At 43.6% G+C, this 20684-nt stretch overlaps 1 protein-coding gene across 1 annotated transcript in view; it reads left to right on the top strand.

The window, feature by feature from the left end:
• The window catches only part of LOC137630593 (dynein axonemal heavy chain 5-like), a 429728-nt gene that overhangs the window by 93297 nt on the left and 315747 nt on the right, over nt 1–20684 (top strand). The window contains exons 19-22 of the mRNA XM_068362169.1: nt 7430–7654; nt 7862–8034; nt 8921–9099; nt 11411–11598. Of these exons, the coding sequence (XP_068218270.1) occupies nt 7430–7654; nt 7862–8034; nt 8921–9099; nt 11411–11598 (765 nt within the window). The remainder of the gene's footprint in view (nt 1–7429; nt 7655–7861; nt 8035–8920; nt 9100–11410; nt 11599–20684) is intronic.

Consider the following 20684-nt stretch of genomic DNA (forward strand, 5'->3'; position numbering starts at 1 on the left):
GATTCTATAAAGAGGACATTTTCCGGGTCGATGTTCGCATCTCTACGAGCTGCAAACTTCATGAAGTCCACAAAGTTAGGGTTTTGGCTATCCTTGAGGAATCTGACACAGTCTGAGTTTGGACTACTTGGGTCAGTTTGGGGAATGGGATCCGGAAGGGACGGAGTTTCAACTCGAGGAGGAGAGGAAACCAACTGCTTTTTGGCCAGTGAGGTGCTACTAAAGCCACTGCCCCTTGGAAGGAGCGTAGTTTGTGTAAAACTTTCATTAGAAGATTCACTGGAGGGAATAGGTAAATCTTCTTCCAATGGTTCCAATCCAGGGTTAATACGTCCATGGCATAAGCCTGAGGGTCCAGATTTGGGGTCACATAACAGGGAAGTTTGTGATTCAGTTGAGTCGCAAGTAGATCTACCTGGAGGCCCGGAACCAGCCTGAGTATCCACCGGAAGGAATTTATGTCTAGGGACCATTCTGATTCCAGTGGTTTCGTCCTGGATAGTGAGTCCGCCATCACATTCTGGACTCCTGCTAGGTGAGTTGCTGACAGGAACCAGTTCTTGTCTGCTGCCAAGGTGAAGATAGTGACCAGGACCTGATTCAGGTTGGGTGACTTGGATCCTCCCCTGTTGATGCAGTGTACTACGGCTGTGCTGTCTGAGACTACTCTGATGTGGGACGACCTCGGAGGAGAGATTCTCTTCAGGGTCAAGAACACTGCCATGGCTTCGAGAACATTGATATGGAACTGTTTCATGGCGGGTGACCAAGAGCCCTGAAACATCTGATGTTGGGAGTAACCCCCCCAGCCACTCAGAGACGCGTCTGTATGAAGTGTCACTTGTGGAGGGGGGAATTGCAGAGAAACCGATTTGGAGAGGTTCCTCGGTTCGGACCACGGGCGTAGTCTCATTTTTAAGACAGAGGGGATCTTCGAGACGTTGTCTCTTAAAGGTATTGTAGCTCTCTTTCTCCAAACTCGATTGATGTCTTTTGAGTTTGGCTTTTAATAGGAGATCTGTTACTGAAGCAAATTGGAGAAAGCCGAGGATTCTTTCTAAAGCTCTTCTGGACACCTGTTTGTGTTTGAGAAAGTTCCTGATCTTGGAAGCTATCTCTCTTACCTTTTTGGGAGGAAGGGAGAGCCTGTGCTTTGAAAGGTCCCACTGGATGCCTAACCATTCGAAGCGGCTTGATGGTTGTAGGCGAGACTTTTGGAGATTGACTTGGAATCCCAGTTTGGCGAGAAATTGAATTACCTTCGTCGTAGCTCTGTTGCAATCCCGGTTCGACCGAGCCCAAATGAGCCAATCGTCCAGATAGGCGATGATCTGTATCCCTTGGTTCCTGAGTTGCTCGAGCACTGTCTCTCCCAGTTTCGTGAATATCCTGGGAGCAATGCTGAGACCGAAGGGCATGACTTTGAATGCAAAGGCTTTCTTGCCTAGACGGAAGCCTAGGTAAGGAGAGAAGTTTCGAGCTACTGGCACATGATAATAGGCATCGGTAAGATCGATAGAGGTGGTGACGGCCCCACGGGGAAGTAAGGTCTGTACCTGAGAGATAGTCAACATACGGAACTTGTCGAAGAGAATGTAAGAGTTTAGTTTTGACAAGTCCAGAACCACTCTCAACGCCGACGAGTCTTTCTTTGGAACTGTAAACAGGCGGCCTTGGAATTTCAGTGATCGAACCCGTTTGATTGCTTTCTTCTTGAGTAACTCTGTGGTGTACTCTTTCAGGATGGGAATGGGTCTCTGGAAGAAGGTCACTGGTGGAGGTGGAGATCCCTGTGACCATTTCCAACCCAAGCCTTTGGATATTATGCTGTGAGCCCATGGACTGAAGGTGCAATGGTCTCGAAAGTGATAAAGTCTCCCGCCTACCGGGAACACATCATTGCGAGGGAGTGAATCTAGGTCCCTTTCCTCCCCGAGCACCCCTTGCTCTAGGTCCGCCTCGATGGCGGAACTGTCCTCTACCTCTGTAGCTTCCTCTCTGGTGTCCACGAAAGGAACCGGAGGGTTCGTAGCTAGGGTTGTATGCAGGAGAGGACATCCAAGTGGGGTTGGGTTGTGTACCTGGGGGAGCAGTGAGGTAGACTACCTGTTGAGGGGGAGCTGGTTGCTGAGAAGTTGAAGCAGAGGAAGACTGTGTTGACGTGTGGGGGACTGACGGTTGGTGGTAGTGACCCCGGTTCGTCTTGTAAGTGGTAAATCTCTGCTTTTTCTTGAAGAAAGTTTGTTTGTGGGATTCGATCTTCCTTTTGGTCGCGAGGCCCCATCTTACTTGCAAATTTTGGTTTGCCCTCGCAGCGTCCTGAAGAACTTTATTAACTTCATCCTGAGGGAATAGGTTCTTACCCCAGCAGGAGGACGCTATCAGCCTGTTCGGTTCATGCCTCAAACAGAGCGAATTTCCTGCAGCTAACCCGAGCCGACCAGAAGTCGTGGAGGTCAACTTGGTAGGACAGAAGCAGGTTCTCTGTGAAAACCCGGAACAAAGTTTCAGTCGGGTAAACAGAGGCTAGGGACTCAATGGAGGTGATGGAGTGGAGGGACCTAGCTAACCTATTACGGGCCTCGAACTTGGTCCTGAGAAGACTCTCTAGTAATCTGGGAAGCTTCTCAGAAAAAAGAGTAGAGGCGCAGTCTGGGTCTAGCTTCCCTACCGTGAAGGTAGAAGAAGCGTCATCCCAGGTGGCAGAGGTACTTGGAATGAGCAGTGAGGTGGGGTCCGTCTCTTTGAGAGCCGGCATGGCAGAGCCTTCCTTGACGGCCTGTATTGTCAGCTCTGTCACTTTATCTATAAAGTGGCAAGGTAATAGACGATGCCGTTATAAAAATAGTGTAGGCACCTTTGTGTGGGGTGAGCTTGGAGTTGGTACACCCCCATTCTGATAGAGTCCTGGCCCAGATAGCTTGGGCCTGTTCTTTTGGAAATATCACCGTTTCCTTCGGTAGCTTGTCCATTCTAACCAAGGCATGCTCTTTTAGGCGGACGAAGCCGTTGAATGGGAATTCTAGCCCCGGGTGGTAGAATATTAAGTCCTCTAGAGGGCGGGTGCCTATGCCATCTAGAGTTAGGGTACCATCTAAGTACGGAGCATGCAAGGCAAACCTCCAAGGGTTGTTTTTATCGAAGGGGGGTAACTTCGACGTGTCTGGGGCTGAAGGAGGAGGAATCTGAGTTCCGGAGTGGATCAGATTAGCCACCATATCTTTTAGCTCCGTCATAGCCCCAGAATGTTGCTGAATTTGCTCCTTGACTATATCCCTGATCAGGTCGACGGGGAAGGAGGGTACCTGAGAGCCACCCGCCGACGAAGCCTTGGACTTGGCGGACTTCGACTTCTTAGAAGTCACGGTATTATGGGAAGCAATAGGAACATTAGGAGCAGTCGAGGGTCCGGGGACCGGTGATGTAGACAATGGCAAAGCTGATGACTTATAGGTACGTAGTGGCTTCACCTTTGGTCGTACGGGGACGGAGGGATCCCGAGGAGAAGCCGTAGGCTTATCAAAGCCGAGAAAGGAAGAGGTAGAAGAAGGAGTAGGAGATAAAAAGGTTTCCTCCAACTCGACACCACCTACCTGCTCGTCCATGGGCTCGATGTCTAGATCCAGAGGTGACACGTCCACCGGTAAAAGAGATTCGTCTTCCGTGTGGATGGTCGCTCTGACCGCTTCAATTAAAGGGGCAGCCGCCTCCGGAGTGACTGCTGCAGTGGTAGAGCCTGGGAAGAGTCGGGAGGCCATGTCTCTGTCGAGGAGATAGGGTGCGCCAGAAGGAGCATTCCTGCCGAAGCCCGACACCCAAGGATGAAGAGCAGCTCTTGCCGACCGAAGAGATTTATCATCAGCCTGATAGAGTTGAGGGGATTAGTGATGAAGGAGAAGGATCGTTCTCCGAATAAGCGATGTATACATAATTAAGGAACAAATTAAATCATCGCCAAAGGATAAAAGGAACAAAACGAAAACCCACTTACATCATTGTTCAGGAGTATTGAGGACAACTCGTAACAGAGCGTGCACGATTCCAGGAACCAAACCATGTATGGAGCTTGTCCCGGCTCCCGAATAAAGGAGATAGCGCAATGTGCATGCGATCGGCAGAGGTCATGTCCAACGGGATCGTTGAAAGAGGCGGTGCAGCCCTTGGCAGCGCAGAGAACCTCCTGTAAAAGAAAAGAGACATAAGTCTGGATGTTCCTTGAGACTCTGGTAAGGGATTAAGATCTACTAACAGAGTCTAGATAGCATTAAAAATGTGAGCATAGGATGGTTCAATGAATGGCAGCCGGAGCTCCATATTAAAATATTTTAAATATAAAATTTTCCAGCACCAGAGTGTGCCGGAGCAATTTAAAATGGGTCCGTATCGCTATAAATATTATTAAAATAAGAATAAAATAAATTATCGTAAGCTGTGGAACCTCCGGCAGGGTCGAGGATTCAGTGATAGGCCCGTAACCAAATAAATTATAAAATACAAGCAGTAGCTAAAAGCTAAGGCTAACAACATTGCTAAGCGTATTGGTGATCTCCGGTGAAGCTGGAGGTCCGGTGAAAGGTCCAGAATAAATAAGTTGTGATTAATAATGAATCTTTTGTGTGGATATGGCCGTGGCCGCAGTCTGGGTGCAAGGGACCACCGGGGGGATGAGGCCCTGCCAGAGGGTTGCACTCGAAATGATATATAACTATAGGTTCCAATCTCAATGAGTATCCCTCATGGCGGAGTAGAACTCAAGGTGGAGTGGATGAATGTTCAGATCCTATCCCAAGCCGTAGCGGGGAGAGGACGGAACTACGAGGGGAACAGGTGGCGTCAGAAAGATAGCCCAAAACAATGACTCACACACGAACATGACCTATTAATAACGCTAGCTATATTAACAGTAACCACATTATAAAATAATTCGTAAAATATCATATACCCGTAGAGGGAGAGGGGGGAGGGAGAACCCGTGATCGTATAAAACGGAAAATGGGAAATCCACCTCTCCTACTCGAGGCTAAGACAGAAAACGAGAGAAAGGGTAACTCGTGACTGAGCGACAGAAAACGAGAACTCCATGCTCTCGCTCTCGTGGTTACACTATAAAGAACCTAATTAAGCACACTATAATATAATATAAGTACAATATAACAATAAAATTGTAACGTCAAATACAAGACTACGAACGAAGAATAACGTCTGCATAACAAATTTAAAAGGATATAGTCCACTGACGAACGCCTCACAGGACGGGTACTAAACTATAATAAAGCCAGAACGCTATTCTTGTTCATCCAGACTGGACTTACTAGCAAAAAGTACCATAGGATATAATAATAATAATAATAATAACAATAATGGTTCAAAAAGGTGTAAGGCCAGTGACTTAACCAAGAACCTAACTGACAGTGTACCAAATGGGCAAGACTAACATGAAATTCCCAGCGAGGCAAATCAAAACAACAATGGCTGCCGACACCGTGGAAGGCCAAGCCGGTTGAAATAAAAAATAACATAATACTGGGAAGAGTACAACTGCCCGGTACTGCAAAAGCTGTCAAAACAAACTATAGTACTTAACATTGGTATTGGTGAAGTTGGAGCTTCGGCCATGATGAAATTAATCCACGAAACGTGAAAACACCGAGAACACAAAAATCTAAGACCAAGCTAGCAAGTCCAAAACAGAAGGATATTGTTCAGATGGCGCTCGCGTCGGGCGTCGGTGGTGTGGCTCAGGTAGTGTAGCTGGTGCCTCTATATCGGCCCATCCCTTTTGACGAAGGAATTAGCTAAATGGAAGACAGCCTGTGAATAGTGGTTTTCACACGCCCCTGCTTTATACACGACACCCACAAGGTGCTCGCGCGAGGGTAGTAACCTCTGCATTCCATTTGGAAGGTTTATATCAGAAAAGTGTATAGAAGGACCCTTTTCACCGGGCGTCACAGGTCTCTCCCCAGAAATAGATTTTTCCTTCGTCAAAATCCCTTAATAATTTACTTGAAATATGTGTTCTAAAGTAAAGTAGGCTATAACAACATATTGTGAGTAAAAAGGGGATAAAGAGACAGGGAGAGGAATATGGTGTGATACGAGCTTATAGCCTAACCCTCCAAAATCGGGTATAATGCCGACCTGGTCAGCAAGACTAAACTGCTCTAAACAATAACTAGCCCTCCAAAATCGGGTATAATGCCGACCTGGTCAGGTAGTACAATGACTTAAGGATACTGTAATATCCTATAAAGTTTAAACGTGTCCCAACTCCCCGCATAATATTCAGTAGGAACATCTTAACCTAGATATAATATACGTATATTGAATGGGAAACTCACTGGCGTATGCTACCTTCTTAAGTCGCTTACGGCCCGGTTGGGTAGGCTAACCAAATGAACGCCAAAATAGCCTAACTAATACTCAAACATTAATAAACTTCAATAACCATACTTAATCACTGCATAAGATGTCTAGAGCTAAATAAACAAGACTACAATTAGTATGAGGAACTAATTGAAAGTCGTAAATAATCATGAAGCTCTCGCAGGTAGCGACACCAAAATGGCTGCCGAGGGTAAGGCATTACACAATACTGCTGAGACTAAAATTAACAATATTATTAATTTTACATGTGTCGCTACCTCGAATTATCAAAACTGATAATTGCAATATTTAATTTGGGATTATGGGTCTACAAAAGATCAGACATCTTCACAACACAGTAAAAAAGAAGCTATGAACATAGAACGCGTGTGGATATCACAGTGCTAAGAAAGGAATGATGGGAGGCGCATTGACTACAGAGGCTATGGCACCTCCCAATCCTAGAGAGCAGTGGTTAGATTTTGGAGTGTCCTTCTCTTGGAAGAGCTGTTTACCATAGCTAACAAATCTCTCTTACATTTACCAAGTGGAAAATAACCACTGAGCAATTACATTGCAGTAGTTAACCCCTTGAGTAAAGAAGAATTTTTCAGTTATCTTTGTGTTTTCAAATGTACAAGGAAAGAGGAGAATGTGTAAAAACTAGGGCAGAGTATCGGGTCATGTGTAGGCAAAGGAAAAATGAGCCATAACCAGAGAGGGATCCAATGTACAGTAGTATTATATGCCCAGTCAAAAGACCCAATAACTCTGTAGCTTTAGTATCTCAATGGGTGTATGGTACCTTGCCAATCTACTGTTGTCCTCAGAATTCTACAATTTTTTGGTGCAGGGCTTAGAATGTAATAAGAGGGGAGAAGGAGGTTTTATTCTACCACCAAATTTCAGTATTGCGGGCTGGAAGATTTGGTTTTATTAGATGATTTTATGCTAACTCATCTGTATGCTAATTCCATTGATGTTTACATGTAAGAATTCATTGAAGCTTTCTCTTTTTGTTCTTTTGTTATGTGTAATATTTTTTTTCTTTTTTTGGATAAAGGTGGGCATCTTAGGATTACAAATGATCTGGACCCGGGATTCAGAAATGGCTCTCCAGCAAGCCCGAGCTGACAGAAGAGTTATGCCTGACATGAATAACCGATTCTTGGATCTGCTGAATTTACTAATCAACCAAACAACAAGAGACCTAGAGCCAGTTCAACGTACAAAATATGAAACCCTCATCACCATTCATATCCATCAGAGAGACATTTTTGATAGTCTTGTGAGTAGTTTGCAAAAGATCTCAATGACTTAACTAAATAGAAAATTGTCACTTAATCTTTATACAGAATACTATAGAGAATATTGAATAACTTCCAAGGTTTTAGCTTAATTCTTAAGTAGAAATTTACACCCTTCATCAATTTGAAAAATTGACCCAGCCATTTCATTTTATCAAATATATGTAATTCATTTTTCTCGCTGACAGTGTCGCAATAATGTTCGGTCAGTTGTGGACTTTGATTGGCTTCGTCAGATACGAATTTACTTCCGGGAAGATATTGACAAGACGAACATTGTCCTCACTGATGTTACCTTCCAATATCAGAATGAATTTGTAGGCTGCACAGAGCGTCTGGTTATCACCCCTCTTACTGACAGGTAAAAAACTGTGCATATATAGATTTATCTTGGAAGTTCCAAATTGATAAATTGTAGAAATTCTTGTGACATTTACAGAGAAGTATATAAAAGGATTTTACAATTACAGTTTTTGAAACTTTGGGCTCTAGTATGAGTCTATTAGACTTTGATGAGATAGATCATGACTTAACAAAACTTTACAGAATTCAGTCTTCTGTCACAGAAAAAAACTTACTTAGGTATGTTACTTCACAGTTCAATTTATAGATAAAGGTACTTTAGAATTATTACTAATTTTGTCTCTGAATGTACAATAATTACATATTTCCATTTACCTGTGATAGCCACATAATCTAGTTCAACCATACATATCAGTCTGTAGCTAGCCCCAATTTTCTAATGATCTAATAATCTTAGGCTGAAAATTTACTTCATGCATTTTTCTGTAACATAAGACTTCTTTGTCTACATCTTTTCCCAAATGATGCTGACTAGCAATTTTCCGTTGTTATGAAGAAAGCCGACCAGAAACATTGACCCCAAAGAAGAAGTCTTATGCTGCAGAAAAATGCATGAAGTATATTTTGAGCATATAATTATTAGATTATCAGAAAATTAGGGCTAGCTACAGACTGATAAGTATGGTTGAATTAGATTATGTGGCTGTCACAGGTAAATGGAAATATGTGATTATAGTACATGCAGAGACAAAATAAGTAATAATTCTAAAGAACCTTTATTAAATTGAACAGTGAAGTAATATATCTAAGTAAGTCCGTCTTTTTACATCCTTACTCATTGATACCACTATTTTTTGTACCCCAACATACTTTTGATCAATTTGTCCCTTTTTGGATATTTGTTATTATGAAGATTGACATTTAAATTTCTCTTATCCACACAGGTGTTACATTACACTAGCCCAGGCACTTAGTATGAGCATGGGAGCATGTCCCACAGGTCCAGCAGGGACAGGAAAAACAGAGACTACAAAAGATATGGGGAAAACACTGGGAAAATACGTTGTCGTCTTTAACTGTTCTGATCAGATGGATTACAGAGGTCTGGGGAGGATCTTCAAAGGTGATTCTTGAATTATGATTTATTAGTTGGTTTTTTGTTATTGATAAGTTTCATGGAGTTTAGTGTACTGTATTATCATATTTATTACCCTAAAGGAATTAGTGTACTTTAATTTTTAGCAAGAAATTATTTACAGTATTTCATTACTTATTCAGTACACCCAAAGGTTGGCTGTTGGCACTTATAGCCTCTATACCATGGTCTTTCTCTTACTTGAGGGTACACTTGGGCTCACTATTCAGTTTTATTTCCTTTCCTCACTGTGTTATTATCCCTGTTGGAGCTCTTGGGCTTATACAGTAACATCCTATTTTTCCAAGTAGGGTTGTAACTTAACTAGTAATAATAAAGGTAATATTAAAGATAAAAAAAAAAATATGCCATATTTGTGAGTAAGCATTCATTAGTCATTGTAGGTGCTAAACCATAAAAATGTCCTATTGGTAATAGGGCAGATTTTGGAGCGGTAGACCAGTAAAGGGCAAATCCTCCAACTTACCACCATTAGGTGGATGACTACAAAGCCATTTACGCAGGTGGCAGTTCTTTGGGGTCGATCCTTGGACCATGGATGTTCTGTGTTCAGGGTATCGAGTCCCATATGTAGACTGCTCACCCTTTCTTACTTGGACTTTGATGGTCCAATCTTTTTATATGTTGGTTAAAGGAGCCATAGAGGATGTCTTTAATGACTACCCGGGCTTCCTCAGCAATCATTTCTTAGTAGAAAAACTTGTCCCATTTGAACCTGCTTGTCATACAAACAAGTTTCAAAAATGGAGACTAGCTGAACTACAATCCTAGTTGGAAAAGCTGTATGCTTCAAGCCGTAGGGGTCCAACAGGGAAAATAGCCCAGTGAGGAAAGGAAATAAACTATATAAGAAGTATAGAATAACATATATGAAATATTTAAACATCAGTAAAAACATTAGAATAGATCTGTAATATATAAACTATGAAGAGAGACTTATGTCAACCCATTTAACATAAAAACATTTGCTGCAAGTTCCACCAATTCAACTACCTGATTAGGGAGGTCACTGCTTGAATAAAACTATTAGAATAGTATAGAGTGCTGAGTATTATGATGGAGACAGCAAGATTTAGAATTACTGGATAACTAGTACAGTACGGGATGGTACAGTCTGAGAAAACCTGAATGCAAAAGATGGTTAGAATTATAAAAAATCATATGCAATATGCATAAAGAACTAATTGAACGACAGTGCCAGAGATTATCTAGATCAGGAATAAGAAATTGATTATACCTTAAGTTTCTATTCAACAAATCAAAATGAGAGTCAGCAGCTGAAGACCTCTAATAAGACCATCTCAATAACCCAATTTTTTGTACAATTAAAGAAGAAACAGACTGAATGTGCTCCTCAAAAGTAAATTTGCAATGAAGAATCACTCTTAATATTTAAAGGAGTTGTACATGGTTAAAGAACTATCAACATAAAGATCTGAATGTTGAGGAGCTACAGTTGTTAGTATTACTACTGTAACACCATCTCTCAGGATGGCTAGGACCCGTGATGGAGAGGGATATAGAGGAGGGAGAGAGAGAGAGAGATGTTCTTTCTTTTTTTATTAGGAATTCGCAGAGCAGTAGGTTCAATGATATTGTCATGGTAACTATGACTTGAAATTAAATGAAATAACAGTTATTTCGATGTGTGTTATTTAAAGAAAGAGCCTCTGTTAATACCCCTCAAGAATGACTCTTTTGCATCTAATAATTAATCAAATAAATAGTTTTCTATCATAGTGGCTCTTATGATTTTTAATACAATCATAGCAGTGTCAGAAGATGTTTGACTCGCTGTCCTTTGAATTATTAAGAAGACATTGCAGACAAGAGACTGCTTGTATTATTTTCCTTCTCTTTTCTACTATATTCCCTCTTTGTAAGCCCCCACTTTTTTAGTTGGCTATGAACTTTCTCTTTAATGCACCTCTGAAACTCATTTTCTTTCCCATTTAAGATCTCCAATTTTTTTTATCTTCTGTAATCGTCAAGACTTGCTTACTTTCATCACCCTTTAAACCTTCCACTTTTATTTATATCCTACAAGTCTTTACCTCCACATTCCATCTCATTTTCTATTTCCAGTTCCCCTTCATTCTTCCCTCTTTATCATTTTTAATTTCAGCCTCCCTTACTTCATTTATTTTTTATCCTCTATGAAATCTTTACTATCTATCCATTCCACTTTAAATATTTGCTTCTAGTACTTTAAAGTGTGTATAGTACTTTTAGGTGTATTTAGATATTCTTTTTCCTTCTTTAAATATGTAATTTTCAGGCCTTGCACAATCTGGTTCTTGGGGATGCTTCGATGAGTTCAATCGGATCGAACTTCCAGTGCTGTCTGTTGCAGCACAGCAGATTGCTGTTGTCCATCACTGCAAGAAAGAACGCAGGAAGACCTTCAATTTCACTGACGGAGATGTTGTCACTATGAATACGGAATTTGGAATCTTCCTAACCATGGTAATTTGTGGTCAATATTTGGGTTTTGTTTTGTCTTTTTTTTTCTTTTTTTTTTTTGGTCTTGATAGTATTTTAACATTTAAGTTTTTTTTTTTTTTTTTTACTTTGTTTTGGGTGTTAGAGTGCAGGTGAACAGTTTACCAAATATGGTTCTTTAGTAAATTTCTTATGTCTTTCCTTAAAGTCTGTTGAACCAATTTGTTCAGACACTCTACAAACCTTACACTATTTATTAGGGATTATCTTTCAGCGAACCTGGAAGACTAGCCATTAAGACTTTAAGCGAGGTGGCAACTACCCAACCCGCCATATAGCGGGGTGTTAATGAGGGGTAGTGGGATGTTGCCAGTTACCCCTCTCACTCACATGCTAGTGAATCCGCCCCACTTTTTCTTTTGGCTTTGAGGAGAACGAATGTGTTCGCTCTCTGCTCCCTCAAAAGAATTTGGCCATTGATTTTTCAGATTTTTTTTCACTTTCGGGTGTGTGTTCCTTCTTCTGCGTCCTCATTATACTTATCCAGGGCCTGAAGGCAGATCTTTCAGTACCTTCATGTCCTCCGTCGAGACCCACTCCCATTCGTTGTGTCCGACCTATAGGGGACGCCGCTGTGACCAGGATAACACCTGTGAAGAGTGTAGGGAGTGGTCTGCCTCCCAGTGGGAGAGATTTGAGTCTCAGCGCAAGTAGTAGTTCAGGAGAGATTCTTCACCTTAGGGGTCTTCCTCAAGGGCGAAGAATTCTCGGACATCTTATTTAACCCCTCTGTCTCTTCCCGAAGCACCTGCTTGCTCAATCTCTTCCGAAGGGTTGTCGAATAGGAGCGTAGACCAGCTAATACCAGGGCAACCTCGGGGATCTGGGGACGTTGCAGCTTCCCCTAGAGAAGCAATTTTGCCCCTGCCCTCGGGTGAGTACTTCCCATTTGCTTATGTGGTGCAGGTTTGGTCGTTGCTGGGTGTTGCGGGGCCTCCTTCCAAGGATGTTTTAGTAGAACTTCTGCAGCACGGTGGCCAGAGGGTTCCTTCTCCAGTGTCCTACGAAGTAGAAGTCCCTTTGCTGATGGGTGCAGTGATTTACCCTCTTGTTGTCTGCGATGCCCACCTCTTGCCTTCTGTTCCTACTAGTCCTACGCACCGACGAGACCAGCGCACCTACTCGCCTCCCCAACGCTGACCTTCTGCTGATGAAGAAAATCCATGCCATCCTTGGATCTCTTCGTCCTCCAGGGACTGTAGTTTACTTCGCTCGTCCAGATGTTCGCCCTTGCCCTTCGTCAGACAGCGCTCCAGTTCCGATCGAAGGTCTTAGTTATCAAAGAATACTTGGTCCGAAAACTTCTCATAAGTGAATCCGTTTCCTAGGAGGGAACATTCAATACTTTTGCCTGTTTTACCGATCATAGATGAAGAAATACAAACGTTTTTCATCTTTCTTAGGATGGAGAAGATCTCGGTTACGAACGTTTTCAATGCTCTCCAACCGTATGTTCGTCAGGCTTCCAGGTCTGTGTTACCGTTCCATAGATAGACTTGTTCACATATTACCTGTCCAACAATAGATTGATGATACATCTCAATCTTACCTTTTTTGAAGTAGTTGGGGTAGTTTGATAGTTACCGACCGGTCTCTTGTCTGAAAGCTATCGTCAAGGAGATTCACTGTAATAACATGAGCAGTACTGGCTACCCTGGTTTACCGATCTGTATCACACTTACTCGGCCAACCTCCACTAGATGGGTGGCAGTTGGAGGACAAGATCCTCCCCCCCCCCACCTTAGCATAATTATTGAATTTTTAAGTAATAGATCACGAAGAGTTGTTGTAGATGTACACCATAGTTATTACAGTATAGGAATGAGATATCTGGTGTTCCTCAGGGAAGTGCCCATTACTTTTCATACTATATATACATGACATGTGGTTTGGCCTAGAAAACGAGCTTGTTGCATATGCAGATGATGGTACACTCTTTGCATCAATTCCATCTCCTGAATGTAGATCTGAGGTTGCTGAATCCCTTAATAGATATCTAGCTAAAATTGCTGCATGGTGCAAATTATGGGGCATAAATTTGAATCCTAACAAAACTCAAAGTATGATTGTAAGTAGGTCAAGGACAGTGGTTCCTCAACATCTGGATCACAGCATTGATAATGTTTCTTTATTTGTATGACTTTCAAAATTTTAGGTGTGATTCTCGACAACAAATTTACTCTTGAGAAACCTTTAGATCTGTGTCTTCTTCAGTTATGAAAAAAATGGCTTATTAAGAAAGTCTTTTAAGATTCTCTGTGATCAATCTGTTCTGAAGAAGTGCTTTAATTCTTTCATTCTACTTTATTTTGAGTATTGTTCTTCTATCTGGTCTTCAGTTGCTGATTTTCATCTTAATTTGTTGGACAGGAACTTATGGTCTATTAAATTTCTTATTCCTGATCAGTTCCATCCTGTTTGTAATACTAGGCATGCAGTTAATTCTAATATTTTTATGTTGAACGGGCTAACATAAGTCATTTTATAGTTTATATATGAAATATCTGTTTTGATGTTCTTACTACAGTGATACCTCTGGATACGAAAGTTTCTGCTTACAAAAAATTCAGGATGCGAAAAGTGATTCGAAGATTTTTTTGCCCCAGGATACGGATAAAATTTCAGGATACGAAAACCTTACGAGATCCCAACTCTTCGCCGAGAGTAATTTTAAAAAGCGCGCGCCGCCAGACTTTGAACTTGGGTAGACTCACTTACAGCCTCCCGCTCACCCATTGGTTATCTGCCTACTCAGACGCTAGCTGACGCCATAAGATCCTGCTTTCCTATTGGTCGGCAACTATCCCAGCTTGCCTACGCACGGGCGTTCATCTCTCTCTCTCTCTTTTCGTTCCGACCGCGGTATCGTTAACAGACATTGTGTTGTGTGCTTTCGCTTGTTTGACTTTGTGTTAATATACAGTACATTCGTACGCCACGTGTTATCGTTAATAAACTTTTGTTACTGTGCACTGTACTGTATTAGTGTTTACTATACATAGACTGTATATAACGTTATGTAGTGTATTATATTACGTATTACTGTAGCCATGGGTCCCAAGAATGTTGCCGAAGGAAAGAAGAAGAAGACGATGCTCTCGATGGAGACGAAACTTGAAATCATTAAAAAGTACGAGTCTGGCATGCGTTTAAGTGCGATCGCCAAGGAGTATGGCCGGAATCCGTCTACGATAGGCACCATCCTGAAGCAGAAGGCGGCCATCAAAGCAGCAACACCTTCTAAGGGCGTCACTATTTTCTCCAACAAGAGAACGCACGTGCATGACGAGATGGAGAGGCTGCTTCTTGTGTGGATCAAGGACAAAGAGATCTCAGGAGACACCATCACTGAGACTACAATTTGCCAGAAGGCCTCCGCCATTTTCGGTGATCTCGTGCGTGCTCAGGCCGAAGAAGGAGCAGGAGAAGGAACATCCCAGCAGGAACCCCCAGAGTTTAAGGCTTCTCGTGGGTGGTTCGAGAAGTTCAAGAAAAGGACTGGCATCCATTCAGTGGTACGGCATGGGGAGGCAGCCAGCTCGGACACGAAGGCTGCCGAAGCCTTTGTTAAAACGTTCGAGGAGTTGACTCTGCAGGAAGGCTACAGTTCGCAGCAAGTTTTCAATTGCGACGAAACTGGGCTTTTCTGGAAGAAAATGCCTCGTCGGACGTTCATCACGGCGGAGGAGAAGAGGCTACCCGGACATAAGCCTATGAAGGACAGGCTTACCCTTGCTTTTTGTGCAAACGCCAGTGGGGACTGCAAGATAAAGCCCCTGCTGGTGTACCATTCAGAAAATCCCCGAGCCTTCAAAGCCCACAAAGTCATTAAGGAGAACCTTCCCGTGATGTGGAAGGCGAATGCAAAAGCCTGGGTAATGAGGCAACTGTTCATTGATTGGGTGAATGTCTGCTTCGGTCCGACTGTCCGAAAATATTTGGAAGAAAAGTGCCTCCCTATGAAATGTCTGCTGGTGTTGGACAATGCTCCAGCTCACCCTCCTGGCCTCGAGGAATATCTTCTGGCCGAGTATTCCTTCATAAAGGTCCTGTATCTACCGCCTAACACCACCCCTCTCCTCCAGCCCATGGACCAGCAAGTTATTTTTAATTTTAAAAAATTGTACACGAAGCATCTCTTCAAGAGATGTTTCCAAGTCACAGAGAGTACAAACCTCACTCTGCGTGAATTTTGGAAAGATCACTTCAACATCGTGATATGCCTCAAACTCATCGATCTCGCTTGGCAGGAAGTTTCGAGGCGTACCCTAAACTCATCTTGGAGGAAGCTGTGGCCTGATGCTGTCTCTGCACGAGACTTCGAGGGGTTCGTGAAGCCTGGAGGAGAAGCCGAGATCGTTGACGGTCCTGAACCAATTCAGCAGTCTGAGGTGGCTGACATCGTACATCTTGGTACGTCCATGGGGCTGGAAGTTAGCGCGGAAGATATCGATGAACTTATCGAGGAGCACCACGAGGAGTTGACGACGGACGACTTGAAGGAGTTGGAGACGATGCAAGTGAGTGATGTTCAAGAGCAGTTCTCTAGCGGTGATGAGGAGGATGTTGCACCTTTGAAAACGGCAGACATTAAGGAAATTCTTGCATGTTTCCATAAAATGGCAGACTACGTCAAAAAGGAACATCCAGAAAAAGTTTATACCAACCGTGCGCTTCAACACTGCAATGACGTTTGCCTAACGCATTTTAGAAATGTGTTGAAAAGTAGGCAGAAACAAGCTTCAATGGATAGTTTCTTATTCAAGAGGCCAGCGGTATTAGTAGGCCAAGACGAAGGTGAAAGTAAAGAAAAGAAACAGAAAAAAGAAAGAGATGTAGAAGGTGAAAGTAAAGAAAAGAAACAGAAAAAAGAAAGTGATGAAGAAGTAGAAGAGATTTAGAAAATAAGAAAAACGTAAAGTTATAAAAAAGCAAAAAAAAAAAAAAAATTCAATTTTAAGTTTTATGTTACCGTTAAGTGTTAAAGTAATTTTTTCTTTCATTTTATAGTTTTCCATACGTAATGTTAAGTGTTAATTATTTCTGCCATTTTTTTATTTCGTAAAGTTTAAGTGTTAATGTGTTAAGTGTGTAAATTACTGTACGTAGTCTGTCGCTTGTTACGTTTTCTGCCTTATGCCATCCTCCTCTGCCGCGACTTCGGTATCGGACATCGTCTCAATCAAAAGGTAAGTTTCAACTTTTTTGTTACACTAATTAACTGTAACCTTTTTGTTCAGAGTGTAACGGTACAGTATCAATCATTAATTTAGGTGTACGTACAGGTACAGTAACAATACACCTTCACTGATCTAAATGCTTTACGTACATACAGTACCGTAACTTTTATACAGTACGTACCGTAGTAAAGAAAACGGACCGTTTTCTTTGGGCTTGGGGGGGATAACTTGGCTATAACTACATTATTGAATAATCTCATAGTGGTTTCTGGAATGGATTAGGCTGTTTTTAACGGTTGTGTTAATTATTGAATGATAGAAATGGCTGCAATGCATGTTTATTACTACAGTTTAGCGTGTTTATGAAAGAAAAGGTGACTTTTTATAAGGCTTGGAACGGATTAGGCTATTTACATGTAAAACGCGACTCAGGATACGAAACCGCATCCTGAACGGATTAATTTCGTATCCTGAGGCATCACTGTATTTTTAGAATATTCTATTTTAATAGTTCATTATTTCTCATATACAGTATTTTTTTTTTTCAATATTAAACTTACCCGATAATCATGTAGCTGTCAACTCCGTTGCCCGACAGAATTCTACGGGAGGGATACGCCAGCTATCACAATACTAGAAGGGGGTGTACTCACCAGCGCCACCTGTGGCCAGGTACTACAGTACTTCTTGTTGACACCTCCTCAATTTTTCCTCTGTCGTGCTTCCGGCAAGACGTTCTGGGATACGCTTATGATCTTGGAGTATTTTCACGGCTTTTGGTGAAGTATTTCTCTCAGATTTCGGCTGTCGCTTTACTGGAAAACTTCTATATTAGCTTAGATAGCTATTATTTAGTTCTGATTAATGGTTAACGATCTTTTTGCTTGATTTGGAATCCCCACTTGGCTAACTCTTTGATTCAAGATGTCTGACATTTCACAAGCCCCACCCCATAGACGATGTAGGTCTTGTAATAGACGTATTCCGAAGGCCTCGGTAGATCCTCACACCGCTTGTTCTGACTGTAGGGAAAGACCCTGTCAGTTGGAAGATCGATGTGAGGAATGCGCCGGACTTTCGGAACTTGATTTTGTCCGATTTCTTAAATATTCAACCAAGTTAGAGAGAGAGAGAGAGTTAGGAGGAGTTCTTCTCGCTCTTCACTTTTTTCCTCACCTCATGATCCCCTACCTTTTCCTCCCCCTGTAGTGGCTACCCCCGAACCTACTATTTGCCCTCAACCCGATATGTCTGTTGTTTTGCGTGCCATTCAGGCTTTAGGTGACAAAGTGGAATCGGTGGTTAGTGATCATAAGTCTCTTATGGCCGAAGTCAAGGAACTTAAGGTCAAGAGTGCAGTGGGTGGTAATAGTGCCAGTGCTGTGACAAGTGCTAGTGTCAGTGCAGTGCCAAGTGCTAGTGTCAGTGTCAGTGTGGTGCGTGAGGGTACTTCTGTGCGTGCCAGTCGTCCTCCCAGTCCGGGACCTCTTGCAAGCTCCCAAGCCCAGGGGAGAAGCAATGTCGAAGGGCAAAAGGGTTCGGCAGGCCTTGATCGGCGCACAGAAGTATCCTCGGTGGTTGCGGGCGTGTCTTCCAGAGACCGTCACTCCCACCCGCAGACGATTGAGCCCGTCTTTTACTCGTCTGCTGAAGAATTGTCAGGGAGGAAACGTTGGACTCAGGTCTCAAGACCTCTCAAACGCAGAGTCCAGACCTCAAGAGCTCTACAACCTGGCTGCAGTCATTGGATCAGCTCTGACTCGCCGCAGTCATCAGTTGAATGCACTCCTCCTAAGAGGAGTAAGGTGCTGCCGCAACAGATCTCTTCTGTTAAGGCTTTGCCTCAGCAGACCTTAGTGTCTGGCGACCCCAAGTTGACTCTACTGCAGTCCATGCAGTCACAACTTGCGGTCTTGATGCGTGAGTGTCAGGCTGAGAAGGTTACACCTCCTCCTGCGATCGCTCCGCCTAACCGCAGTCCTGTCTGCCAGGCGTACGATGTTGAGGCTCCTCAGGATACCTTACCACGTACTGAGTTGCCAGTTTCCAGCGGTGTGCAGCTACCTCCGCCTTCCTTAAGGCAACCTCAGCAATGGGAACAGGAAGCTTATACCTTACTTCCTCCGCTTCCACTTGCGGTTCCACCAGTGAGGCAACACTCTCTTGAGGTACAACAACCTCTCCCATCCATGAGGCAGACACCTCAGCTCTCGCTGCAGCGACCTCAACCCTCCTCAAGGCGAGAGCCTCAACACCTTAGCCTTGCGCCTCAGGAACCTCAACTCGCGAGACAAGTACTGCGTTCTGCGCAGCCACTACCTCAACTCTCGCAGCTCACACCTCAGGAACCTCAACTCGTTCCTCAGGAACCTGCTACTGCGCATCCGCTCACCTTACAGCAAGCGCAACTCTTGAGTCAAGACACTCATGCCAGGAGTCAGCCTCCTCAACCCATGCGCCTACCTTCTGCTACTCCTTTTGACCAGCCTTTGCAGCCTGAACCTCAGGTTTTGCCTCAGCAACAGAGACTTGAGGATGAAACCACAAGCGTTTTTGCTCCCGCTCGTGTAGATTCTGCTGTTCAGCATACCTTACCTCTCACTTCGCTACACTCTGGTGATGAGGTTTCTGATGATGAGGCTGCACACCTGGATCCCTCATCAGACGTGGATGAATCCAAGTCTTCTCCGCCTCCTATTGACTTTCGTAAGGTCCTGGCTCTTTTCAGAGAGGTATACCCAGACCATTTTGTCTCTGCTACCCCCCGCTCTCCGCCATCTGAGTTTTCGCTGGGCATGCAGCCAGCCAAGTCAACTTATACTAAGCTCGTCTTTGCAAGGTCCTCTAAGAGAGCTTTAAGAATTTTAGGGGAGTGGTTGCAGTCTAAGCAGCAACTAGGAAAGACTTCCTTTATGTTTCCTCCGACTAAGCTCACTTCTAAAGCGGGCGTTTGGTATGCCACAGGAGAGGAACCAGGCTTGGGAGTACCTGCCTCTGCCCAGGCTGACTTCTCAAGTTTGGTAGACTCTCCTCGTAGAACAGCAATGAGGCGCTCTAAGGTTTGCTGGACCTTCTCCGATCTAGATCACTTCCTAAAGGGTGTTTTTCGAGCCTTTGAGATGTTCAATTTCCTAGACTGGTGCCTGGGGGCCCTTAGCAAGAAGACCTCCCCTGCGGACAAGGACTCAGCCATGCTCTTAATGTCCTGCATGGATAAAGCTATTAGGGATGGATCTGGCGAGCTTGCTTCAATGTTTGTGTCAGGAGTGCTTAAGAAAAGGGAGCAGCTTTGTACCTTCCTTTCCTCCAGCATCACACCTTGTCAAAGGTCTCAACTCCTTTTCGCTCCGCTCTCTAAGTTCCTGTTTCCCGAAGAGCTTGTTAAGGACTTGTCGGCGGCCCTGATTCAAAAGGACACCCATGATCTTGTGGCCTCATCAGCTCGTAAGACTAAGGTTGCTCCCTCAGTCCCCAGGGCTTATCGCACCCCAGTGGCTGATACTCCTGCTACGAGGTTTATTCCGCCCTTTCGTGGTAGAGCCCCCAGCCGTGGAAGCTCCCGTCCAGACTCTTCCAGGAGCAAGTCTAGGAAAGGTTCCAAGGCTTCTAAAGGCAAAAACTGACTCTCCTCCTCTCCAGACAGCAGTAGGAGCCAGACTCAAGATCTTCTGGCAAGCCTGGGAAAAGAGAGGTGCAGACGCCCAGTCTGTCAGTTGGCTGAGGGAGGGTTACAGGATACCATTCTGCCGCAAACCCCCTCTGACCACTTCTCCCATCAACCTCTCTCCCAACTACAAGGAAAAGGACAAGAGGCTAGCGTTGCACCAGGAGGTGTCGCTCCTTTTACAGAAGAAGGCAGTGGTTATAGTC

The sequence above is a fragment of the Palaemon carinicauda genome, chromosome 38 (genome assembly GCF_036898095.1).
Source record: "Palaemon carinicauda isolate YSFRI2023 chromosome 38, ASM3689809v2, whole genome shotgun sequence".
Taxonomy (NCBI): domain Eukaryota; kingdom Metazoa; phylum Arthropoda; class Malacostraca; order Decapoda; family Palaemonidae; genus Palaemon; species Palaemon carinicauda.